Source organism: Sapajus apella, unplaced genomic scaffold, assembly GCF_009761245.1.
Source record: "Sapajus apella isolate SASKATOON/1434 unplaced genomic scaffold, GSC_monkey_1.0 scaffold99, whole genome shotgun sequence".
NCBI classification, from domain to species: Eukaryota; Metazoa; Chordata; class Mammalia; order Primates; family Cebidae; genus Sapajus; species Sapajus apella.
In genome coordinates, this window is record NW_022437039.1 from 2,516,892 (window position 1) to 2,543,895 (window position 27,004).

The 27,004-nt window shown below is 46.7% G+C and overlaps 1 protein-coding gene across 1 annotated transcript in view; it reads left to right on the forward strand.

Moving 5' to 3' along the window:
• Window positions 1-27,004, forward strand: part of RBFOX1 (RNA binding fox-1 homolog 1) — a 2,532,432-nt gene that overhangs the window by 235,099 nt on the left and 2,270,329 nt on the right. Inside the window, 1 exon segment of the mRNA XM_032257864.1 lies at window positions 1,842-1,880. Coding sequence (XP_032113755.1) covers window positions 1,842-1,880 — 39 coding nt within the window.

Genomic DNA, 27,004 nt, shown 5'->3' on the forward strand with positions numbered 1-27,004 from the left:
AACTCAGTCGCCTCTTTAAAGGCCCTGTCTCCAAGTCAGTTACCTTCAGAGGTCCTGGGGTTGGGGTTGCCAACATAGGAATCTTGTGGGGCGGGGGCGCAGTTCAGCTTAAAACACAGCCTTTGAACAGGGCTGGGAGAAGCACCTCATTCTCCAGGTGTGTATCCAGCGTCTGCTCTGCAGATTACCTATTTCCAAATTGTGTCTGTAGGTCAAAGTCATGCCCCTCAGGACCCCTCTTCATGTAGCTGAGACTGAGCTGACTCACTCTAGCCCATGTTCATTGTTAATTTCATGGCCATGGGCTCCGCCAAGACCTAGAACAAGCATAGTAATAAGAGCTCTTAACACTCAGGCCTTCGCTAAATGCTTTTCCATGGACCAGGCATGCGTGGCCTCATCGAATCTCCACCCTGTGAAGTAGGCTGAGGAATCTGAGACTGAGCAATTGGTGTCCAGCAATTGGTGGACAGCAAGCGTTGAGTGTGACTTTCTCCAGAATGGCCAGGTCTGCTGTGCCTGAGGCCTTGGGCAGCAGAGCAGAGGTGCATCTGGTCCCTATCTTCATGGTGCTGCAGTGGGTAATCTCCCAGGGCACCTTGTTGCATTGGAGCCCTTGCTGGGACCACTTGGTATTGGGGGAATGTCCTTGGCTTGGAAGGAAGAGGAAGTGCTGGTAGAGTCCATGGGGACCCTGAAAGCCAGGTCTGAACTTTTGGCAAGAAAAAAGCGGAGCTATGGTATCTTCTCCCACTTGTGGGAAATCATCTTGCCCAGTTCTGGAATATGGCAGAAACATAAGCTTAGGTCAGAGAGAGAAAGAAAGAGAAGGTGTTCTTGGCTTAAAGAGTCATATGCTTGGCTGGGGGCAGGCTGGGGCTCAGATTCACGTTCCACAGTGTCTGTGCAACAGGCCCTTTCCATTCTGACTAAGCCAGGGTCCTTCCTGTGCAAGGAACTGACCCAGTCTTCTGAGACCGAGGGGAGCATGTGTGTGGGTTGATCTACCCTATGGGAGCTACATTTGGTGAGGGGAGGAGTTGGGGGTCTGACCCAACAGAGGTGCTTGGCTGAGTTCAGATCCTGGTGGGGGAGGAGGTGGCATTTCAACTCCTGGGGGCCTGAAATTAGATAGTACTCCCAGAGCGAGGTCTTCTTCGAGGCAGCGAGGGTTTCTGCAAGTGCCACTAGGAATCCTAGCTCAGGAGCTGGGGTGTTTTCAGAAAGAAATGTTACGTTCCTGTGGTTTCCCATATTGCTTAGAAAAACACCCAAACTCTGTGTCTCAACCTGCAAGGCTAGATATGCTCTGGTCCCTGCCTGCCTCCTTGACGTCATCTCTTTGCCTCTCCCGTCACTCGGTTTGATGGTCCTGGCTACTCTGGGCTGCCTGCTGGACCTTGCCCCTTTGCCTGTCCAGGGCGTGTGACCTGTAACCCCTCCATATGGAAGTCTCCCTCTTGTCATTCCACTCGCAGTGCTCCTTGACCCCCCAGTCAAAAGTAGCACCGTCATGCTCCACTCCGTCCCTCATCTTAGGAATTAAGATGAGTGACGTCAGTCATCATAGGAATTACCACTCTGATCTGATCTTTATTATTAATAGTTATTTATTAGCTTCCTTATTTGCCACATTCTCCCCATCTCCCTTCTGTCCCATAGCAGGGATTTGTCATCTTATTTGTGGTCAAAAACAGCCTACAACAAGCCTGACACATTAGGCATTCAATGGACATTTTTAGAATGAGTGAATAAAACATTCTTTTCTAAATCTAAGAGAAAAACAAAGCAAAAGCAATTGTTCCAATTTCTTCTCTCTCTCTTTTTTTTTTTTAATGCAGGATCTACTGTCCCTGCCATACAACCTGGTCGAGGGTCAGGTAAGTGCTCCTTTTGTTCTGACTGTGAAGTCTGGAGGAAATGAAAGCAATGGAAAGATCTTGCATCACTGCCTTGCAACTTCACTGCCCAGGACAGACATCTGTAATCAACCACAGTACAGTTCATCCCTTAGCAAGACAGTCACTACTAATTGATCTGGGAAGGCTCATGAGGTCAAATGTACTTGGTATCTTAAACATATGAGCTCCAGAAATGAAGTCAGTTTTGCCAGGGTTGAGCAGTGGGTGGGCATTTAAACAGCTTCTTACTGGGGATGATGAGAGGGCTTGCCTATAACTCATCATTGAGCTTTGAAGATGAGTGAAGGAAGCCCACATTCTGGCATTATGCCACAATTTTATTAGCACTGGAGGTACCAGAGCTTGGCCATGTAAGAATGTAATTGAACCAAACGGATCTATACCTTGGGGCAATGCATTTTTTAAAATCGATTTCAACTCTATGTTATTATTGTTGCTTAATGAGGAACTAATGTAATTTCTAATGAAGCTACATGGCCCTGGATAGAGGAAGTAAGATTTTTATTTTCCCCACGATGCTGTATCCACTCTTCAATTAAAACCTGAGAAAGAAAATTAATACAAATGCAAGAATTTTTTTCCCCACGATTAGTGTCAAGACAGCATCTTTTTATTACTTATGTAAATTTCCTCTGTAATGGGATTGGAGAGGATCATATGGCTGGCCCTTGAGTGGATTGGAGATGGTTTAAGTGGCAAAGGAGGCTTTGTGGGAGGCGGAATCTATTCTTGCTGTCGTTTGAGCGGTGATTAGGGCATGTTCCGTGCACTCTTGTTCCTCCTCCCATCCCTGTTACTGTCCATCCTTCCCCAGGCTCTTCCTGTTGGCTGCCAGTTACGGGCAGAAGAATTTGTGTAGCTGCGTTTTAAACAAACAAATTGTATTGAGGTGAAATTCACATAACATAAAATTAGCCATTTTCAAATGAACCATTTAGAAGCACTTAGTATATTCACAGTGTTGTGCAATCACTACCTCTCTACTTCCAAAACATTTTCATCATGCCAAAGTAAAGCCCTGTACCCATTAAGCAGTCTCCCCTCCAGTTCTCCTCTCCCCACAGTCCCTGGCAACCACCAGCGTGCAATCTGTCTCTATGGTTTTACCTATTCTGAATTTTTTCACATAAGTGGAATCATACAATACGTGACCTTTTGTGTCTGGCTTCTTTTACTTAGAAAACAGTTTGGCAGTTCCTCCAAAAGTTAAACGTAGAATTACCATATGGCCCAGCAATTTCACTCCTACATATATAGCCAAAAGTACTGAAGACAGGTACTCAAACAAGCACATGGACACACATCATCACAGTGACATTATTCGTGGAAACAAGAAAGGAGAAATAGCTCCATCAGTGGATGAATGGATAAATAAAATGTGGTCTATCTATGCCGTGGAATATCATGCAGCCATAAAAAGGAAAGAAGCAGTGATCCATTTTACAATTTAGATGAACCTTGAAAACGTTATGCTGAGTAGCTACCTTTCGCTTGACCTTTGTGTTGACGTTGACTGGTTTATCAGAAACATAGTCAGAAGTCTCGAGATCCTGGGAGATTGGATCCATCTCAGGATAGAGGTCACTACTTATTCTGTTGTTGGCTTCCCGCCCAGTCTCTTAGCTCAATCCTAGCTTCTAGGGCTGGGCACTGAAAACAGAAGGTGTTTATATCTTTGCCTGTGCTCTTGGTATGTGTCTGCCCATCCTGTGGTCACCCTGAACCACTCTGCTTTCTGCAGGACCTGGTGGGGATGGCTGTATCTGGCCAGTAGAGGTTTTCTTGGGAAGCAGGTACTAGAGCGGGCAAGCTCTGACCTGCCTGTTACCTCCTCTCTGCTGCCTTGGAGAGTATGGAGCAGATGGCAGAGGAGTTCTCCCAGGTGCAGCTGCCTTCAGGCACTTAACAGTGCCGGGAGCTTCTCGGAGTCCCCTTTCTTTGTGGGGAGTATTATCCCGGCACCTATGCTCTTCCCCTGGCACATTCCACGGGTGGAGAAGTCATTTCAGGACTAGTTGGGTGTTTGGGAGGTGGGCTCTGTTAAAAGCCAACAAAGCAAGGAAGCATCTAACAAAGTGTTCGAGGGGGTTTAGAACCAGCCAGGAATTAGCCCAGGTGCCTATTCACATGTGTTCATCACTTCTTTCTATACTGCCTGAGTGAGGGTGCCATTGTTTCCCTCCTTGTCAATCAATTTATAATGGAAATACACATAATATGAAGTTAGCCATTTTACAGTGAACAGCTCAGTGGTTTTTAGCGCATTCACAATGTCGTGCCACCACACCTTTATGTAGTTCCAAAACATGTTCATCACCCCCAAAGCAGACCTCATGACCATTAAGCAGTCACGTCCCCTCCTTCCTCCATCCCGCAGCCAGTGACAGTGGTGAATCTGTGTTCTGCCCCTGCGGATTTACCTTTCTGGGTATTTCATATAAACGGAATCATATAGTATGTGGTCTTCTGTGTCTGGCTTCTTTCACTTAGCTTAATGTTTTTGAGGTTTGTTCATATTGTAGCATTCTCTCCTTTTTATGGCTGAATAATATTCCATTGTAAGGCAAGACCACTTGATGATCCATTCATCCAGGCATAGAAAATTGGGTTGTGTCTGCCTTTTGTCTGTTGTGAAGAATGCTGCTATAAAGATTTGTGTCCAGGTACTTGTTTGAGTTCCTGTTTTTGGTTCTTGTGGGTATCTACCTAGGAGTGGAATTGTTGGGCCATACAGCAATTCTGTTTAACTTATTAAGGAGCTGCCAGATTGACACCGTCTTTTAACAAAGGGAAACAGACTCAGCAAGGTTTCTCCCAGAGTTCCCAGAGTGAGGAACAGAGCCGAGGTCTGAAGCCTTCAAGGCCGACCTTTGCCTATGTTTCCAACCACCACGCCGTCATGCATGTGGAACATCAGCCCTGGGTAACTTGTTCTAGGCTGTGCACTGGGCTTGGGCAAAGAGGAGGTAGGAGGGAGAGGGAAAGGGAGACAGGCTCTTCTCATCTAGAGGGACCAAGTGTGTCCATTCCTGGTCCGTGGTATGCCCTGTCTTCCCACTGTAGCCTCTTAACGTCTAAACTTTGGAAAGTCTGTGCAGTTGCTGGGCCATTTGATTGAGTTGGTTTGTTGATAGGGTGTTTGACCCAGATACACATGCACACATTCTTTCTCTGTGTCTCTCAGTCTCTCTTCATATCTCAGGGCTGACAAAAGCAAGTTAACCAAATAATAATGATTCAGGGGGCATCAGCCAGGAGCCATACAATAATCCATCAGCCTAAACCCCTGTAGCACCTGAGCAACTGGGTCTCATCATCTGTCTTTTTCTACCATGGGAAGCAGGTGCCCAGAGAGGTGAGGTAGCCTGTCCATAGTCACACAGCTTGTAAGTGGCAGAGCTGGGATTTGAACCCTGGTCTATTTGTCTCTGCAGCCTGGAACCCTCCGATTACATCTGGAGGCTTCTCCGGGCTTCCTGAAAGCATCAGCATTTTTCATACCAGTGCAGTGATTAATTATTATTTTTGTTTTGAGACAGCGTTTCGCTCTTGTCACCCAGGCTGGAGTGCAGTGACGCGATCTCAGCTCACTGCAACCTCTGCCTCCTGGGTTCAAGTGATTCTCCTGCCTAAGCTTTCCAAGTAGCTGGGATTAACAAGCATGCACTACCACGCCCGACTAATTTTTGTGTTTTTAGTAGAGACAGGGTTTCACCATGTTGGCCAAGCTGTTCTCAAACTCCTGACCTGGGGCAATCTACCCGCCTCAGCCTCCCAAAGTGCTGGGATTACAGGCGTGAGCCACTGTGCCAGGCCTGATTATTTTTAAAAACCTCGTTACAGTTCCAGCTTTCCCAGATCCACACAGTCCCCAGAGCATCTTGAGATGCTGAAAAGTTCTTAGTCGGATGTGAGAAAATGGGAATTCCTATTGAGGAAATGGTATTCCATTCCTCTCTGAAGAGAGGCTCAGGAACCAGCATATTGGAAAACAGGTGATCCAGTCTCTACCGTTAAGGCGATGGTTGTTTTTTAACTGGCCTGCACTTCTGCCTTCTCCGTATTTCAGTGACCGGGTTGAGGTGGGAGTCTGTTGAGTGGTCCTTTTTCCCTCTGAGAGACGCTCTGTAAAACTGGACAGGGAGGATCCAGGTCCCTGGCATTGCTGGCAGCCCAGGAAGCTGGAGATGAGACCCTTCCCAGGTGAGAGAGAGAAAAAGGTGATAAAGGTGGCATGGGCACGTAGGTCCCCACCCCCAGAGAACTCCCTGTCTCTCCAGGCACCAGGGTAGTTACGTGGTCTGTCTGGGAAGGAACTTCCCCAAGGCCCAGCTTACCCCATTTCCTCACTGCTGAGTATGATAAAGCACTCGTGGGACCTCGGGAATATTTACACCTGCTCCGTGCCCAAGCTTCAGTGACAGTAATTCTCTGACCTTTTAAAATGGATAAATCTCCCTGGCAGGGGTATATTTCTAGAGCTTAGCCTGGAGTGGGGATCAAGGTCCTGGCAAGATGTGGCCAGACCAAGGAGAAGATGTATTATCCCCAAGGGGTCTGTTTTGGAAGCTGCCTTGCCCTCAGCCCTGCTCTGCACAGTCTGGGTGGAATAAAGTGTGTTTTTGGCTGGAGTGTGGGTCCTTGCGTCACCTCCCAGACAGATGAAAGCAGGCAGGCTGTTTTTCAGATTGCGATGGATTTATTCCTTTGATCTCCTTGCCTTGTCTGCCTTCTCTGTGAGTTCTGACGGATGCTCTTTTCTCATCTCTGTTATTTGCCGTCACACGGAAAATGGGGTGAGAATCTTATTATGACGGCTCTCTCCCTGCCTTCCAGCATCGCCAGGGAGCATAATAACCTCTGTGGTTGGCAGCGCCCTCCCTTTTGTTCTCTTTCCCTTCCTCCCCACTCCAGAGCTTCTACCCACGAGGCACAGGGAAGCCTGCAGAGGAGGGCCTGGCATTGCTTGTGCACTTACTGTGTTCCAGGAACCTTACAAACGCAATCGCATGTAATCCTCCCAGTGCTGTGCGCCCACCCCCACTGCAAGAAAGATTATTATTAAACCCATTTGCACGTGGCAAGGAGCCTCAGGGTCAGAGAGGCAAATCACCGTTCCAGGCTACCAGGTCTCCCAGCTCACCACAGACAGGTCAGGGATTAAAATCTTGGTCGGACTGACTGGGGAGTATTTGCTCTTGTTAATGCTGCCCTAGGGACCAGGAGGGTCCGTATGCATGCTGGAATGAATCTTCTCCTCATCTTCCGGGCTCCTTAATTATTTCTTAGAGTGATTTCTGTGCTCCCCGTCTGGACTGGGTCTCACCTTCTTTCATCAGCTGTTTGTAAATGCACAGCGCCTTCCCTGTTTGAGAGGCGCTTCCCAGTGATCATTTCCCAACAGAAGGAATGTTCTTTCTTGCTCAGCAAGTGTCAGCTCATAATTACCGGCGTAATTAGAGCAGGAGTTGCCTTCTGATCCTCCATGGAAGCTGCATGCCTGCCTGCATAGGTAACTTTGGCTTAGAAGGGTGTCTGGCTCCCAGAGGAACTCATGGTGTCTTAGGGGCTCAAGCAGAAACACATGAAACTCCTACTTAAAGTCCCAAGGCTTCCTCTTGTTGTCAGGCTACATCCAGACAGCCTGACACTGACATGAGCTGGCCTCAGTCACCTTTCTGACATCGCCTCTGCCCCTGCCTTGGTCCACGAGGCTCTCAGAGCCAACGTCCGTCCTCCCGAGGAGCCTTCGATGACCGTCCTGGCCCATATATGCCCTTTTCCATTCCCTGTTTTATCTTTTCCATGGCACTTAGCATGATCTGAAATAATACTCCTTTTTGTTCTCATGTTTATTTACGTGATTTCTTCCCACTGAAATATATGCTTCCTAAGAAATATGTCTCATTCACTGTGATAGCTCCTGGGCATGTCATATAAGGAACATCTGATAAATATTTGTCGGGTGAGAAACAGACCTTCCCTGACACCTCATTACTCCTGTTACACTGTGATGTCTCATTTCTTATCATCCTACCTATTTTTAATTATGTTCTCTACTTATCCGTTATTTTTCGCATGGCTCTGTGTCTGTAACATTCCTAGTAAGCAGTGCCTCATGGTTTTCTTCCATCCCCAGCAGCTTGTGTGGTACTTAGTTGAGAGTAGATGATGTACACTGCATGGATGGATGGATGGAAGGATGAACGGGTGGAAGGATGGGTAGATGAATGGATGAAAAGATGAATGGAAGGGTGGATGGATGGAAGGATGGATGTAAGGGTAGGTGGGTGGATGGATAGAAGGAAGGTAGGAAGGAAGGGTGGATGGATAGATGGATGGATGAAAGGATGAGTGAATGATTGGATGGATGAATGGAAGGATGGGTGGAAGGATGGATGGAAAGGTAAGTGGTTGGATGGGTGGATGAATGGAAGGAAGGAAGGTGGGTGGGAGGAAGGATAAATGTACGGGTAGGTGGGTAGATGGATGGAAGGAAGGAAGGAGGGGTGGATAGATGGAAAGATAGATGTAAGGGTGGGTGGGTAGATGGATGGAAGGAAGAGTGGGTAGAGGGATGGATGAATGGATGGGTGATGGGTGGATGGATAGTGGATGGATAGATGGGCAGGTAAATGGGTGGATGAGTATGGATGGATGGAAGGAAGGAAGGATAAATGGGTGAAGGGATGGGTGGATGGACGGATGGACAGACAGACAAATGGGCAAGTCTGGCTGCATTTTCCTGAGTTTGTGACCATATTCCAAAGCAAATAAGAATTTCCTTGGAATTACTCAATCTTGGTTTATTCAAACCCTACCTGTTATTCAACTACAGCATCAGTCAGGTGCTTATGAACTTCTAAGCATTAGGAACTTGTCGCAACGATACAATTTAAAAATGAACTTCCACTTACATAAGGCCGAGAAAGTAGACTTTACAGAACCTGCTGAAGGGACTTCATTAAAGCTTAACTTGTTCATTAACATGTGTTTAAAAAATACCCCTTGGACGTTTGTGAAGACATGCTCTATGTGTGACAAACCTTATTTATTTTATAAGCATGAGGGAGCATGGGGTTCTTTATTTTTCTTAGAAGGTAGGTTGGTTAGGATCTCCTAGAGTTAGTGGATTTCTGTTCATTTTTCTTTGTACTGGCCAAGCGTTGTGCTGTACATATTCTGAGCCCATGCCATCTGACTCATGAAGGCTATTTATTGACTAGCATTGGCTATGGATTGAACCTTTTATTCATAGAAAATGACCATCTTGAGCATGTCTGATGCTTCCTGCTTTGGGTTTTTGAAACCGGCATTGTTCTCCAGTCTTTCTTTGTTTGCCATGGGTAGGCCTAGACATGCTTCATTTTGTAAAATTTCATTTTGTTGTAGGTGTCTCTTGAGGTGGCACATGGATGGATTTTGTTTATTCAGCCAGTCTGAGAATCCTAGTCTTTTAGTAGAGGAATTTAGTGCAAATATATTTGCCAGAATAGATATGTTTGATCTTCTGTCATTTAAAAAATTATTTCTTACAATGACTCTCCTTGCTGCTTCATTTGTTTTCTCTGTTCTTTGCTCTGTAGAGTCTGTTAAATTTGCTTTTATCTTACCTGCTGATTTGAAGGTAGGCATCCTGCTATTAATTCTACATGCGATTTAAGTTGAGCCTTGAAGTGCTTCTGAAAAGGCTGCCCTAACCCATGTTTCTCTAAGATTCAAAGTCGAGAATGAAATGACAACTTAAATTCTGTCCAGATAGGACGAGGAAATTTAGCTCAGCTGCATTTTGCATTTTTCTGCACCTTCTTCCAACGTCTTCCTAGGCATTGTCAACTGTAATCAGAACCTTCGGAGCCAGCTTAATGTCAATAATTTATAATTTTGACATGGGTATAGTAATAGGTAGTATTTATGTGGAGGGTTAATAGGTGCTGTGCTTAAGTACCACATATAGAATTTCTCACCTATTCTTTGTGACAACCCAGGGAGGAGCCAGTCCTTTGCTTCCACTGTTCAAATGGTGAAGGTGGTGTTTCAGATTTCATAACATGCCCAAAGCCACATGTCTGAGGAAGTGGCAGACCCATGAGTGCCTGGACCTGGCTGTAGCTTTTTTTTTTTTTCCCTAGACGAGACCTTGCTCTGTTATCCAGGCTAGAGTGCTAGTGAAGTGGCACGATCATAGCTCACTGCAGCCTCAAACTTCTGTGTACAAGTGATCCTCCTGCCTTGGCCTCCAAAGTGCGGCTGTAGCTCTTAACGATGGCTGTTTTGTTCCTCTGTCAGAATTACTGCTGCCAAGTGTACACGGCATTGAAAAATGTATTCACACCAAGCAGCTCATCCAGGCTCCTGCCTGCCCCGTTTCCACCCGGAGGGTCCCCTTCTTGTCTTAGATTTACATTGTTGACCCCAGACTTTGAGACCAGCATCACTCACATTTTAATGTGTAGACAGAGCCCCCGGGCACCCTTGTTAAAATGCAGGATCAGGCAACACGTATGTTACGTAGCTTGATTTAGCTGTTCTGCAGTGTACACATATCGCAAAATATCATGTCATATACCATGAATATATGACATATTTTACTTGTCAGTTAAAAAATAATAAAGTGCAGAATCTGATTCAGTAAATCTGGAGTAGAACGTGACATTTCTTATAAGCTCCAAACTGGAGAGGCAGAGGCTGCTGTTCCTGCCTCCATGTGATCACAAAACTCTCCATTATTCCAGAAACAGTCGTGCTGCCTACTCATTGGCCTTGTTTTCACTGGACCTTGAGCTCATTCCTCACTCATGTAGTGGTCAAGCAAGTGGACTCTGAAGACAACTGCCTCGATTGGAAGCTCGGCCCTGGCATTCACAGGTGTAACAGTGCCCATCTTACTGGGTAGTTGTGGAGTTTAAGCAAAGTGAGGTAAATCGTGTTTTGAGTAATGTCTGGTGTTTACTTGGTGAAGATAAGATATATGTTTAATATTATTTGCTCCATGGATGCCTTCTAATTTATCTCTGCACAAACCACCACCTCCCTTCCCTGCCTCTGGGGTGCCTCTAGGGTTTGTGCAGACCCTACCTTTCACTTCCAAGTTTCTCCTGTTTCCTCTGCATAAATCCTTTCTTCGAGATGGCTGGAGTGTTGCCTCTTCCAGGCAGCCCTCCAAGTTAACTGTTCTCAACCTGATTCTCCCAGTTATTCTAATAAAAATGTCTACCTCTCCATCTAGCCATGATAGCATGTATTAAACTTTTTGTAACTGATGTTATCTGTGCATACAGATTTAGAAAACACACATTGATAAGCTATTTTGGTTTTTCATTTGGTTGATTTTCTTTTTGAGACAGATCTTGCTCTGTTGCCCAGGCTGGAGTGTGGTGGTGCAATCATGGCTCACAGCAGCCTTGACCTCCTGGGCTCAGGCGATCCTCCCGCATTAGCCTCCAGAGTAACTGGAACACAGGTGCATGCTACTGCATCCAGCTCATTTTAAAAATTATTTGTAGAGACGGGGTCTTGCTATGTTGCCCAGGCTGAAGATATTCCTCGTGCCTATATTTTTTCCATAGCCACAGGCCTTAGAGCTGGTTTCAGGGGGACTGAAAACTTGTGCTCAACACCCTGCTACACTGGCAGATGGATGATGGTGATCGTGCTGGAGAGGGGGTAATGATTTTGATTATGATTGTCTGATGACCAAGCAAATACCCAAGGAGCTAGGAGAGAAATGCTCAGCCCTTTCTGGGGACAGGCTGCCTTTCCTACCAGGTGGCCCAGACTGTCATTTCCAATTTGGGAAACGATCTTACTTTGCATAAGTGATTGAAGCAATTGAACAGGCTGTTTCTCTTAATCTGCAAGAAGCTGAGTTGGGATGGGACAACTAATGGGGTTCATTCTAATTTCTGTCTAGATAGTATTTGATCCGTAGTCAGTATCTTGCTGCTTACCCTGATTACAAAGCTTCCTATCTGGAGGTTGGGGTGCATATCATGCCAGTTTCTCTTCTCCTCTGATGCATGTGTATGTTAGGATGGATTTTTCTTACGGGTGCTTTATAGCTTCCTGGTCACAGAAAATACCCCCTAGAAATGCAGACTTGCAAAATGATGTGTGGGATCACTGAAGGAGGATTCTGGTTCAGACACTGTTGTTCTTCCCTGGCCCCTTAGCATGATATTTTTCATTAGCTGAGACAGAAGGGGCGTGATGTGAAGCTCAACTTGCTTAGCCCCAAATGCAGCTCTCCTTGCTTCTCATTACATATCACAGAGGCCCACCTCACTCCCCACTTCTAGGTGATCGTTCCTTTTTTTTTTTTTGCGGCTCTGTAGGGAGGGAGCAGGGGATCCACAAACCATGGAGCTGAAATTCTATGTTCCCCCACTTCCCTTGGAGGAGCAGATGACAAAGAAGCAGCCAAACATTCCCCGATTCCACAGCCAAATGTTACGCCCTCCCTCAGGGCTCAGCTTGGCGGAGTAAATTTCCGAGCCTTGGCATTTTTCATCCCAATTTAGGTTAGACCAGCAAAGGGAGTTTGAGTTCTAAAAGCTGGATGATATTCATGCTGTCCGATCCAAGGTGCCAGACGGTTAAGAGTGGGCTAGCAGAGGAGAAGGAAGGCTCTGAGCATGGGGTTTTGTACTTCTGGAGGGGGAGTTCCTGGTGTGCTTCCAGTAATGGGTAATAAATGTGCAGTTATTTAATTTGGAGTCAGAGCGGCAGCATTACTGATTACCTGGAACATCTAAAGCGCTAGACAGTGAAAGCCCCTTGCAAGAAATGTGGCTGTAGTAAATCATTGAGCATTTAGAATTAAACACATACACATAAAACACATACAAGGTAACTCTCATTGGCCTTATGGAATCAGGATTAGAAGTGCTACCGACTCTAATACAGCAGCCTGAGATTCAGATGTGCAGAAGGGGAACGAATGGGGAGCATCTGCTTACCACTACAGACCAAGATTCCGCTCTTCTTCACCGTTCATTGTGCCCTGGAAGGCTTTCCTGTGTAGACAGCGGCACCAGGCACCTTTGCCCACTGGTTTCTGATTGGGTTTGGGCAATAGGGAGCCATAGTGTGTTACCAGAGGAGGGAGGAGAAAAGAGGGTATGTAGAGGCCTTGCTCCCTCCCATGGGCTGCTATGCTCCGAAGCTGAGATCTCTGCTGCTGTCAGGCAACCCTCTTTGTGGGTCTGGCAGAGCTGGGACCCTCACTATCACTAGCTGCAGGGCACCAGATTATAACTTGTGGTTCCCTTACCCCCTGCCCATACCTTTATGAATAGTCCTTTTATTAATTTCCTCACAAATTATCTTAATTTGAACATGCCATCTGTTCCCGTCCAGGACCGTGGCTGCCACAAGGGGTGAGAGATGGCTTATTCCATTACATAAACATGCAGCCACAGTTTAAACGTTGCCTTTGCAGAGAGCCTTTTTTGGCCCTCTTTATCTTCTGTCATGGCCTCCGTTTGATTTCCTTCATGGCCCTTGTCAAATCTTGGTGCTGTCATCTGATTGGCTCGCTGCCAATCAAATGACGTGTTTGCCCTGTTTGCTGCTCATCTGTGTCCCTAGAACAAACACTGTAAGCACAGAGAAGTCAGGCGCTTTGCCTGAGGCTGCACAGCTAGGACAAGGTCGAGATGGGGTTTGAATTCTCTTTGATTCCAAAGGCCTCCCTTGCAAAGCCACGCCAAGGCTGAGCTGCAGTTGGGGTGTTGTTCCCTTAACATTATTTCTCCCCAGCCAGGTGTGGTGGCTCACGCCTGTAATCCCATCACTTTTGGACGCTGAGGCAGATGGATCACCTGAGGTCAGGAGTTCCAGACCAGCCTGGCCAACATGGTGAAATGCTGTTTCTATTAAAAATACAAAAATTAGCTGGGTGTGGTAGGGGGCACCTATAATCCCAGCTACTCAGGCTGAGGCAGGAGAGTTGCTTGAACCCGGGAGGCAGAGGTTGCAGTGAGCTGAGATTGCGCTATCGCACTCTAGCCTGGGCTACAAGAGTGAAACTCCATCTCAAAAAAAAAAAAAAATTACTTCTGCCCTGCTACCTGTATTCGTGGTGGACAGGCATGTCCTTGGACTCCCTGAAATGTTCCTTGAGCTCCAGTTTGCTTCCTGTTTGCCACCAGGCATTTTGCTCAGATGCAGTGGCAGATGGGTCTTCAGCGTCCAGGGTCCTTCCCTTCTCTCCCGCCCACCCCTCCGGAGGTCGAGAGCTTTACCTTTCCCCTTGCCTACAGGCATGTCTTTCTCCCGGTCAGGGTCAGAAGCTTGTGTTCTTCATCCAGCCCTGCTGGGCTCCAGTCCAGGGTGGCTCACAGGCTCAGGTGGCGGGTCTCCTCCCCAGAGAGGAAAGCTATCTCAGATTCACAGAATGACTTGTGATCTGGGTTTTCTTTCAACCAGAGATGCATAAAAGAATCTCTGCTGCGCTCTGTAGAATCACTAATGACGTGTCTTGAAGCCTTTGACCAGGGGTCAAAGCCAGTGGGGGATTTTCTCCTAATCTCTCTCCAAGGTCCCTAAGCGGATGAGATAAAAGCACACCCACAGTTATTACACACCCAGAAACACCTCACCCATCTGTGCATCATGTATAGATTAAAAACAAAACAAAACAACAACACAACTTTTACAGCTTCCTTTCTCAAAAGTACAGACAAGTATTAAGAAGAAACCAAAAAACGTTCTGTGAACTCAGTACCAGAAGAAACCCTGCTGCCGCTAAAAATGCTTGGCCACTCTGGTATCAGTCCTCGGCATGGCTTTGGAATCAGAGAGGTTCAAATCCCATCTGTACCCTCTCCTAGCTGTGTGGCCTCAGGCAAATCACCTGACTTCTCTGTGCTTGTTCTAGGGACAGAGAGGAGAGCAAACACAGCAAACATGTCATTTGATTGGCAACAAGCCAGTCAAATGACAGCACCAAAATTTGATAAGGGCTATGAAGGAAATCAAACAGACGCCATGATAGAAGATAATGAGGGCGGAGGAAGTCTCTCTACAAAGCCAACATTTAAACTGTGACTACATTTTTATGTAATGAAATCGAAAGTTTTATCAAATTGTATCGAAAGGTACAAAATGCCCTATTTCCCCAGTCCAGCAGCCCAGTCCATTTCAGTTCCCAATGGCTTTCTTAATTATTTCTAGAAAATTCACCCATGGCTATGCTAGTGTGTATGTGAGCGTGAACATGTAGCCTTAAACATTAATACCAGAGTGACCATTTGTAACTCCCTCTTTTGTGACTTGATATTTTTCCTTCCTCTTGTATCTTGGAGCCCTTTCCAGATCAGCAGAAACAGTTCTGTGTCTTTCTTCTCAGTGGCTGCATAATATGTCATCATGGGCATGTACCATGACCTGTTTGATCTTGACAGTTGGGCTGTTTCCACTGATTCGCTCTTAGAAGCAATATTTCAGTGAAACGTTATTGCCACATATCTTGTCATATTTTGCAGGGAAATCCATGGAGTGCATACCCTGGAGGTAGAATGCTCCGTTTAAAGTCTGAGCATTCATGCAGGTTGTAGCCACCTACACAGTCGGAACACTGAATGTGAGTGCCTGTTACCCCACCCGAGTCTACTAGCTCTAAAAATACTCAGACTCTTGCTGTTGGAAGTGAAGGAGTTAGTTTGTTCCTGTTCTTTGCGCTTAGATTGGTCTTCACAACCTCTGCGGGGGCACTTCCCATATCACAAAGTGTGGAGTTGATTTTTCTTTTTATGTGTGGCTTCCTCATTACGCTGGTGTCATCCAAGGCAGGACTGGGGTCTTCAATTGAGTATCTTCACCCCAGCACAGTGTTGGGGTTGTTGTTGATTCCCATGACCTGTTTGCTTGGAATTTTCTAGAAGGAATTAAGAAAGCCATTGGACATTTGTGCAGCACAGTTTACAATAGAAAAGACCTGGAACCAACCCAAATGCCCATTGATGATAGACTGGACAGGGAAAATGTGGCACATATACACCATGGAATATTATGCAGCCATCAAAAACGATGAGTTTGTGTTCTTTGTAGAGACATGGATGAACCTGGAAGCCATCATTCTCAGCAAACTGACATAGGAGCAGAAAATCAAACACTGCATGTTCTCACTCATAGGCGGGTGTTGAACAATGGGATCACATGGACACAGGGAGGGGAGCACTACACACTGGGGTCTGTTGGAGGGAAATAGGGGAGGGAGAGTGGGGGGGTGGGGAGTTGGGGGGGGAGGGCATGGGGAGAATTGCCAGATATAGGTGAGGGGGAGGAAGGCAGAAAATCACACTGCCACGTGTGTACCTATGCAACAATCTTGCATGTTCTTCACATGTACCCCCAAACCTAAAATGCAATTAAAAAAAAAAAAGAAAGCCATTGGAAACTAAAATGGGCTGGGCTGATGGACTGGGAGAACAGGGCCTTTTGTATCTTTCATTACTATTTGAATTGTCTAACCCAGTGTGTTTTCAGTGCGAGCAGAGTTTATTACGGTAGTGAGTTCCTGGAACGTTTTTTGTTTTCTTCTTAATACCTGTCTGTATTTTTGAGACATGAAGCTATAAAAGTTGTGCTGTTTTCTTTAATGTATACGTGATGCACAGATGCTTGATCATGGCCATTTGTCCTGTCCTGGGAAAGAAGACAGCAGGCGCCTCACTTTTCCTAAAATTTCATGGTCAGCTCTTGGATTGGTTTGCGGGGCCTGCCGTCAAAAGCACCATAGACTGTGTGGCTTAAACAGCAGAGCTGCTCTCTCTCGTCATTCTGGAGGCTGTGAGCCTGAGACCAAGGTGTCAGCAGGTTGGTTCCTTCTGAGCCCTCTCTCTGTGGCTTGCAGATGACCTCCTTCTTACCATGTCTCCACGTGGTCTTCCCTCTGTGTGTCTGTGTCCTAATCAAAGGATGCCAGTAGGATGGAATAAGGGCCCATCCTAACGGCCTCATCTCACTTTAGTTACTTCTTTAAACACTCTGTCTCCAAATATGGTCATATTCTGAAGTACTGGGACTTTGAACTTGAATACACGCATTTTGGGGGAATACAGTTCTGTCTGTAACAGCCTCTTTTTAGGTAGCGATGACAGGGACCCTGTCCACGTAAGGATCCTACAGGAGGGACTGTCACCATCGCGAATCATGTGACAAACACATGAGCCATCACTTATCATCGTCACAATCTTTCAAGTCCCGGGATTTATGACCTCTTGGTTCAGATCAGCCATACAGTATCTGGGGTCAGGCGGCTCAGGCCTTCTTATCTCCCCAGTTACAGACCGGGATGGCACTCGTCATCAGTTTCCTGCCAGCTGAAGGAGTGTGATGCACACCATTCGGTACTGGGAGGCAGGGACTTTGCCTTCCAGCCCAAGGGGAAGATGGGAAGACGTATGTTTGGCTGTTTCTCCTGCCTCTTCCAGCCCAGGTGGGGCTGGCTGGTGAGGTGCAACTTTTCATGGGTGAAGCTTGGGTAGGGAAGACAGCCAGGGCCGCCTGGTGCAGAAGTCAGCGTCTGAGCAAGGAAGAAAGACAAAGCAGGCACTTAATGCAAATCTAATTTTTCATGCTGATGCCGATCAATTGTGGGGACTGCTTGAAGTGCTGTGTTTACATAGGTTCTGAGACCGCATTCAGGTTCATTAGGAAGGAATGTCTTGATTGATTAAGGATGCCTGCCAGGGGCATGAGGCAGAGAATGGTGGGGGGGGGGGCAGTGTTATGTGCTCTGTACCTACCATCCTTGCTTCTAAACCTGCTGCTATTTTGCACAAAGAAGGGGTGCTGGTGGGCTATCTGGGTATTGCCTCTGGGCAAATGGCTTTTCCTGGGAGAGGAGCATATCATCAACCTGATGTAAATAAAATGGGGCATTCATTTCCTGTTCTGGGAGGGGGATATTTTCCAGATCCTTGAGGGCAAGTGAAAAGGAAAGAACCCTTATTCTTTGGAGACTCTAAGCAGCTTATGGGTTAGAAGTCTCTCTTTCTATCCCTTTGAATTTTCTCTGAGTGGGGACTTTATAGGACAGATACAAACTGTCATCTATCACAGTCAACAAAACACGTGCATGTCACAGAGTTTGAACCCCACAGAGTGCCTTCTATCCCATCTGTAGCCCTGGGTGGGGAAGTCCTGAAAGCATTTTATAAAGCATGTCTTTGGGTTGGGGGTGATGCAGATATTCTCATCCTCAGAGTCCAGGGTCCTTGATGGCTTGGGTTTCCACAGTGGGACAGAGCCACTTTTCCTTCTGCAGTTCTGGAAGCACCAGTAGCAAGGACGGCAGACATGTGGCACGCACCCCCACTTCACGCTCTTCTGTGCTCTTGGCAGACATCATTAGCTGATCAAGACACACTTGGTCTCAGCCCGTCTGACTGCTGCTCTTTCCCACGCTTGCCCCCAGAGGAAATATTGCTTGACTAACCTTATTAGGCATTTTTTCTCCCATCTGTAAGATGGAAACTGGAGTTGCTTTGGAATTCTAAAGCTCCTTCCAGATCTAATTGTGTCTTATTTCCACACCCTTCTGATTTTACTTTGTAGACTGATAGCTTCCTGTCTATCCCAGCTGCCATGGCTGTCGGGCTCCGCGTTTCGAAGTGTGAAATACAGTGAACTCGCTACCTCTGGATATGCCAATTTGTCTTTTCGAATGCTGTAGTTGGGATTGGAGCTGAAATTCGCCTTCTGATCTGCTGATAAAGCAAAGCCCTGTTGGGTGAATACAAATATGGATGAGTGTATTAGTTATCTATTGCTGTGTAACAAATTACCCCCAAACTTCGTGGTTTAAAACAACAGACATTTATTATCTCATGGCTTCTGCGGGTGGGGATTTGTGCAATGGCTCTGCAGGGTTCCCTGTTTTAAGAGTCTCTCACAGGCTGTAATCAAGATGCCTGCCAGGGCTGGGCATGGCGGCTCAGACTTGTGATCCCATTACTTTGGGAGGTGGAGGCAGAAGGATTGCATGAGCCCAGGAGTTTGAGACTAGCCTGTGAGCTGTGATTGTGCCACTGCACTTCAGCCTGGAAAACAGAGCGACACCTATCTCAAAAACACAAACAAAAAACAAAAGTACCAGCTGGAATTGCAGTTCACTCAAGGCCTGACTGGGGAGGATCTGCTTCTAAACTCACCCATGAGCCTGGCTGGACAGAGCCCTTCATGTCTTTCTGGCTGTCAGCTAGAGATACTAGTTGCTTGCCACACAAACCTCTCCAGCGGGCAGCTCACATCTTGGCAGCTGGCTTCTCTTACAGCAAATGAGTGAGAGAGGGCACCCAAGTCAGAAGCCACAGGATGTTTTAAAAATAACCTAATCTTGGAAGCGACACCCCATTCCCTCTGCTTCATTCATTTCACTAGAAATAAGTCAGGCTGGGCACGCTGACTCATGCCTGTGATCCAGCCCTTTGGGAGGCTGAGGCGGGCAGATTGCTTGAGGCCAGGGCTTTAAAACCAGCCTGGGCAATATACCGAGACCTTGTCTGTATGAAAAATGTAAAAAAGTTAGCTGGGCATTGTGGCACACACCCATAGGCCTAGCAGTTCGAAGCTGCAGTAAGCTATGATTATGCCACTGCACTCAGCCTAGGTGACAGAGACCCTGTCTCAGAAACAAAAAAGTAAGTTCAGTTATTACTGAGGTGAAGAGGACTCTACAGTGCATGAATACCAAGACGTAGAATCATCGGGTACCGTTTTAGAAGTTGTCTACCACAGTTAGATACATGATGATATACTGTGACAGTAACAGTGACAATGGCTAACATACATGAAACCCATAATAAACGCCATGTACCGTAATTAGGGACATAAGTGGATTTTAATATTTATTCCTCATTATAACTCAAGGAGAAAGGCACCATTGTCCTCATTTCACAGATAAAAGAAACTGAGGCTTACCAAGGCTAATAACTTGCCCAGGCAGCCCGGGTCTGAAGCCCACATTTTTGACTGTGAGATTCTGTTACCCTTGGTCTCTTTCAGGGCATTTTCTTAAGCACCGTCCAGAACTTCAGAAGTGCTTGTGAGTGTGTGCCCTGTCTGGGGGCACAAGAATGACCATGGGTTTCAGACTGAGATAGATACGCAATCAGGTTCCTTCTCCGTTACGGAACACCATGATCTTCAGGATGCTATTATCCTCCTGAACCTCATTTTCTCCATCTGCAAAATGGAGATGATAATCATTCCCACATCATAAGATTATTGTCAGAATTAAGAGGCAGGCTCTGCAAAGCAGCCAGCTCCTAGTCAGAACTCAGTATGAGCTCGTCTCCTCTCTCCCTGCTTCCCAATAATTTATTCTAATTTTGACAATTCTTTTCTCTCCCCTGAAGCACTTCCTCTGAGAACTGCTTTATTCCAGTCATTCCTTAAAGTAATAACACTTAAAACCCTATAAAAAGGCTCTTCAATTCAGACTGCCTCCCTTACAAAGTCCCACTGATGGAGCCTTGACTGCAGTATTGCCAAAGTGAAAGACAACTTTAGCGTTCCATCAAGGGTCATCTCATGTCCTGAAACTGCCCACGAAGAAGAGAACGTTTGAAGGGAAGGACAAGGGGGTTCCACGTTGCTTCCTCTTCTCCATCTGACGTCCAGCTTGGATGTCTTGCCTTCCAAGCAAGAAAAGGGAAGCCGAGAGGTCCAGTGAGGACTTGCTCTCCCAGAAGACGTCAGTATTCAACTCCGTCATTGTGCAGAGCAGTCTGATTTGACTGTGGACCCCCTGGCATGGGCAGATGGGGAAGCCAGATGGAAGAAGGTCTATGCAGTGACAGCAGGTGTTTGGAATCTCCACCTGCCAGTTATCTGACAGGTCTTCTGGATCTGGGGGAAATGATACTCTGCACGGGGACATGCCAGGACATCTCTGTCTTCCCCTGTTAGCTTGGCTTGTCCATCAGGTCTCACTCTTGTACTCTCTCTATGTGGGAATGCGGGTCCACTCACGATCCTGCTCCACTCGGACCACTCCTGGGAGGTGGAGAAGACACTCATCAAGACTCAGCAATCTATTTCTGAGCATGGAGCAAGCACTGATAAAGCTCAGTGGTTATTTTTTTTTTTCTTTCAACTTAAATTTTTCTTTAATAGCTTACTGGAGATTTAAGAATAAAACCTGAGACTCCTTTACTTGACCTGTAAGACCCAGCCATGTCAGAAGCCCTTTCACCTTGACAGCCTGTCTCAGACCTCGTTCCCTTCGTCCTCAATGCTCGCCTCAGTGGAGACTCCGTTCCCTCCAATACCCTCAAGGCCTTTGCACAAACTGTTCTTCCCAGAATTTTTTTGCCTAATATCTCCCTCTTCCATCTGTGAGAATTCCTTTTCATCTTTCAGGGATCAGTGTAGATCTCACATCCTCAAGGAAGCCTTCCTGGAGTTCTCCAGACTATGTCTGACCCCCATTCCATGCCATCCAAGCTCCCTGTGTTTGTTCTTCCTGGGGCCCGTTATAGCTGTCACTACATAATTATCTGCCTAGTGTATGGCTGCCCCACTGGACTGAAGGATTCCTGAGGGCAGGAGAACTATCTTGTTGTTTATCGTTTATTGAGTTCCTAGCACAGAGTCTGTGATGGAGCAGATGTGTGATTGTTTTTCAGTGAATGGGGGAATGATGAAAAAATATGAGAGAGGAAGAGGGAACCAAAGATGATCTGAGAGTCTCAGGTCTTGCAGGAGCTGGCAGCATGAGTTGGCTCTGGGCCACCCTAGATTATTGAGTGGACCCTGAGGGTGAGGACTTGGGTCCTTTTCTCTCTTGCAGGAAACTCAAGTCTGGAAAGGTTGGTTGGTCTTGATCTCTGTTCTTGAAGGTGCAGAGGCTGTGTTCTGAGGAAATTGGGACTTTGAGACCTGTATTTCTATCCCTGGGATGCTTTAATGTACTCGAGACCATAGCAGATGAAAGCTAAGAAGCAAGGCACAACTAAAGGTTATGTCTTCCAGGATGGTGGAGCTCATGTCTACCTTCTAGGCATGAGAAGCTTTGTCATCCCTCTGCTTGCCCTCATTATGCTTTGCCCTTCATATGCATTATCTCCCTGAAATGAAATAATGATAGTGGTGGGAGTGATGATGATGGTGATGACGATCAGGGTGGTAACGGTGGTGATGGTACTGATAATGGAGATTTATGGTGATGGTGGTGGTGGTGGTGGTGGTGGGGAGAAGGTGACAATTATGGTGAAGACAGTGGTGGAATCATGATGGAAGGTAATAGTGGTGTTGATGACGGTGGTTGTGGTACTGGTGGTGGTGATGATAATAGAAGATAACGGTGATGATGATGGATAATGATGGAAGATGATGGAGATGAAAGACGATGGTGATGGCAGATGATGGAGATGATGATGATTATGGGAGATGATGGTGATGGAAGATATCAGTGATGTCAATGATGGAAGATGATGGTGGTGGGGGTGTGATGGCGATGATAATGGAGGATTATGGTGATGATGATGGAAGATGATGGTGGTGGGGGTGTGATGGTGATGGTAATGGAGGATTATGGTGATGATGGTGAAGATGATGGTGGTGGGGGTGTGATGGTGATGGTAATGGAGGATTATGGTGATGATGGTGAAGATGATGGTTATGGGGGTGTGATGGTGATGGTAATGGAGGATTATGGTGATGATGGTGAAGATGATGGTTATGGGAGATAATGGTGATGGAAGATATTAGCGATAATGATGATGGAAGATGATGGTGGTGGGGGTGTGATGGTGATGGTAATGGACGATTATGGTGATGATGATGGAAGATGATGGTGATGGCGGTGATGCAGTAGCCATAAGTTGAGTGCCAACTTCCATGTCAGTATTCTAGCAAGCAGTTTAGACATATCTCATTTAGTCTTAGCACGTGTTCTGTTAAATTCTTTCCTGGTACTATCTGCATTTTCATACATAAGGATGCCAAGGCACAGAGAAATAACCCAGCTTGCCCGCACTCACACTGCAAGTAAGCAGCCGTGCTAGACCCTGCTTGCGCAGCTTTGCCTGACACTAAGGCTCCGTGGACAGTGGAGGAAAGGTTGGGGCATTTCTGCATGATAGGATTTCCTAGGCGCAGTTGGCTTTGTGCAGATTTTCTTCCTGTTCTCCTCTCATGCCTCTCTTGGCTGTGGCTAACCCTGTGCTTACACATGAAGGGCAGACGACATGTGTGAACTGAGAATTATTAGCTTCCTTGGCAGGAGAATGAAGGGCAAAGAATTAGGCATAAACATCCTTCATGTCCAGGGCTCACGTCAAAGGGCTGGGCTCTGAGACACTGGTTTAAGTTCCAATACAGTCAGGTAGGTTAAAAGAACCTACGGGATAGACTTGAAGTTCATCTGTTAGCCTTTCCCAGCTGTATGACCTTGGGCAAGATGATGTCCTTGTCCTGCCTTTTTTGGACCGTTTCTTTGTCTGTAAAATAGGGATACTGGTGTCTTTTCCCAGGGCCGCCATGCTGTGGGTAAGTCCTTATGTATTAGTTGGTGGTATTGTTGTTGCTGCCATTATTACTGCAGGAGCTCAGAGCCACCCAGAGGAAGGGGCGTGCCCGGTGCTTGACATGATGACCTCTCTTAGCCCTGCCAATAGTCCTAAAGATGGTTGATTTTTGCTGAGGAATAGCTCTCTCTCCAAGAGGGCAAATAGCTTCTCAGGGTCACACAGCTAATGTTGTGCCAGAGCTAGGATGTGCAGCTCAGTCTGAACTCCCAAGCTGTCTTTTTCACTCCGGCAGGCCTGGGCATTCCAGGTAGCTGCCAACCTTTCTGGCACCTTTAGTGCTGAATCCAAGGATGTCTCACAGCCCAGAGCATCTGGAAGGAGGTCATACCCAGGCCTGGCCTGTTATTTCCACAGCTGTCTTCGTGCTGCCGGCAGACTGACCTCGGCCACTGTCAGAGGCCTGTGAGCTATAGCCACTGACCTGGTCTGAACCTGTCCTCAGCTTCTACTGTGACAGAGCTTGATGGATTTAAGGAAATGGAGAATGGTTGACTTTTACTTTCCCCTTTTGTCTGTGGCCACACAGTGCTGGTGGGACAGGTATGGGCCCCCGTCTTAGGCTCATCTCGTTCATTTTGGGAAGGACCACAGCTACCGATTACATCCGAAGGAAGACGTGGCTAAGTGACGGACGGGCTTCATTTGGTTAAGTCCTCCTTGCAACCCATGAGGTGGGTGGTATCACCTGCCCCCTCTACAGAACAGGAAATGGAGGTTAAGAGCTTTGCGCAGGGTCACCTGGAACCAAGACATGAACCCAGATTGCCCCTACTCATAGCTGCAATGTGACCTCCTCTGGATGCCGGGTCTTGGGGAGGCAGAGAGAGGAGTCCTGGGAACCTGGCATTGCTATACGAAGCTCTTTCAGGAAGAATTACTTTGGGATAGCTGAGAGCTTTTGAGAATGGTATTTCCAGCCCTCGTCCCCCCACCATGGTGCTAGTGCCAAGGGTGGGGTAGTGTGGCCCAGCCGTGCCCTGGCTCCTCCCGGCACACCTGCCTGTGAGCTCTGAGTATCTGCTGCTCTGCAGACCGCCCGGAAACTTCACGGAGGCCTGGCCAGTCGGATTCCCGTGGACCAGAGCAGCCGCGTGGGTGAGCAGAGATCATGAAGCTGCCGCGCCCCCTGCAGGCCGCGGGATGGAAGTGCATCCGCCCCTGCACTGCCAGTTGTTTCCGATAAACTTTTTTTTTTCTTTCACATTTAGTCCAATCAGGCATCTCTTAATGACAGGGATATGTTCTGGGAAGTGCGTCATTGGGCGATTTCATTGTGTGAACATCATGGAGCGTACTTACACAAACCTAGATAATGCATATATATTTATTTGTATATTTTTTCATGTAGAAAACCAAATGCCCCAGCACTGTTACTGAATCTCAGTTATCTCCCCGATTTGATCTGCAATGCCAATTTCAAATGCCATAGATCAGGTTTCTGTACGTGCTCCGTTATAATCTTATGGCACCACTGTCATATATGTGGTCTGTCATTGACCAAAACATCGTTAACAGGGCATGTAACTACATAATAAATATACAAAAAAAGCAACCAACCTCAAGAGTACAACTGGATGAATGATCACAGTGTGAACACATCTAGGACGCCAGCACCCACATTTACTATGGAATATTACCAGCCACCTCGATCCACGCATCCACCTACTCAGCACCCACCCTCCCGAGTACCACCAACTTTTATGGCCACAGGTTAATTTTGCTTGTTTGGAACTTCCTATCAATGGAATCACACAGTATCGTGTATTCTTTTCTGTCTGGCTTCCTTTGACGACAAGAAATGCATACATATGTTCAACAAGTATTATGTACTGGAATTTTATGGAAGCACTGTTTGTAATAGCCCCAAGTGTCCATCAACAGGAGAATGGGTAAATATATTATAGTATATTTATACAGCAGGATTCTTAGAGCAATCAAAATGGATTAACCACTGCTGTGCACGGTAGCGCTGATGAATCCTCAGTGATTTTTGCGTAGTGTTCATGTGCCTTTCAAATGTGAGCCAGGAGTTGGCCCAGCAGCCGTGAGTTAGGCTTTGCATTGGATACCCCAGAACGTTTTCAGACTGCTTCCGCGGGCCAAGCCAGTGCTGGAGCCTGGCCCCTAAAGACAGCTCTCGCACCAGAAGCATCTTCTAAGTCAGTTGTTCTCAAGCCTAGCTGCACATTAGAATCACCCAGGGAGCTTTAAAAGGCAAAACAGCAGCAACACCTAACAAGAGACAAATACACAGCAATGTCCAGGCCCCGCATCCTCAGAAAGACCTGATGTAAGTTGGTCTGGGGTGGGGCCCAGAGACTCATATTTTCAGAGGCTCTGCAGTGAGTCTCATGTGTGGCCAGGGTTGAAAATTACAGAGTGTAGGCCCCAGACCAGCAGCATCCGCATTGCCTGAGAGCTTGTCGGAACTGCACACTCTCGCGCTCCATCCTGCACCTACTGACTCAGAAACACCAGGGCTGGGGCCTGGGAATCTGTGTTTCAGCAAGCCCTCTAGGATATGCTGGTGCATGCTCAAAGTGTAAGAACACTGAACTACCTACCTCTCTCTGCAGATACAGAGGGTGTTCAGTAGGTATTTGCTGATGAGAGGAAACCCAGAGACCACACATAGCCGTGTTTCCCAATTCTCATTAAAACCTTTCAGGCCTCTTTATTTAATGGATATTCACTTAGTACCAAGCTTAGGCGTGCCCTCAGGGAGCGTGCACTTTAATGAGGGAGAAGTCTCAGATACGAAGACACAGTTACAAACTGCGGTGAGTGCACTAAAAGCCGAGCACAGGAAGTGTTCATCCCTGGAGGATGTAGTCTGTGACTGCAGACCTGAAGATGAAGAGGGTTTAATGGAGAGAAAGTGGCACAGAATATTTTAAGCAGAGACCGTCCAGCATGTACAAAGGTCCTGTGGCCGGAAGGACTTGTCTTTGCTGCATTAGTTTCATGGATGAGTTGTTTGGATGAAATGACATCTACCACAGTGCTTGCCTTCAGCTTTCCAAAGCGGGGGCTCAGACTCAGACCCAGGATCCATCATTGCCCCCAGAGTAATTCATCGTTGCCGAATTCCATGTGTATGTGAAAGAAAGCTGTGATACATCTCTTATTTAGTGTTCTAAACCATTACACCATCAACCATCACAGCAGTGCAGGAACTGGGCGCTTTTCTTCTGACCCTCACCTCTGTGGGAGCGGAAATCCGATTTTGATGTTCTTTGTAGTCACTGTGGCATCCTGTTCACTTCTTTTCACTCTGGAGCCTACATCAAGATTTGACAAACTATGGCCCATGGGCGTAATCTTGTCCAGTGCCTGTTTTCCTAAATGAAGCTTTATCAGAATGCAGCTATGTGCTTTCGTGTATATATTGTCTATGACTTCTTTCGTGATAGGGCAGCAGAGCTGAGAAGATGCGGCAGAGATTGTATAGCCCTTTACAGAAAAAGTGTGCTGACACCTTGCTTGAAATCTGGTTCTTGAAACTCAGATTCCCAAGACATAGCCTTCATCGTTGCCCTG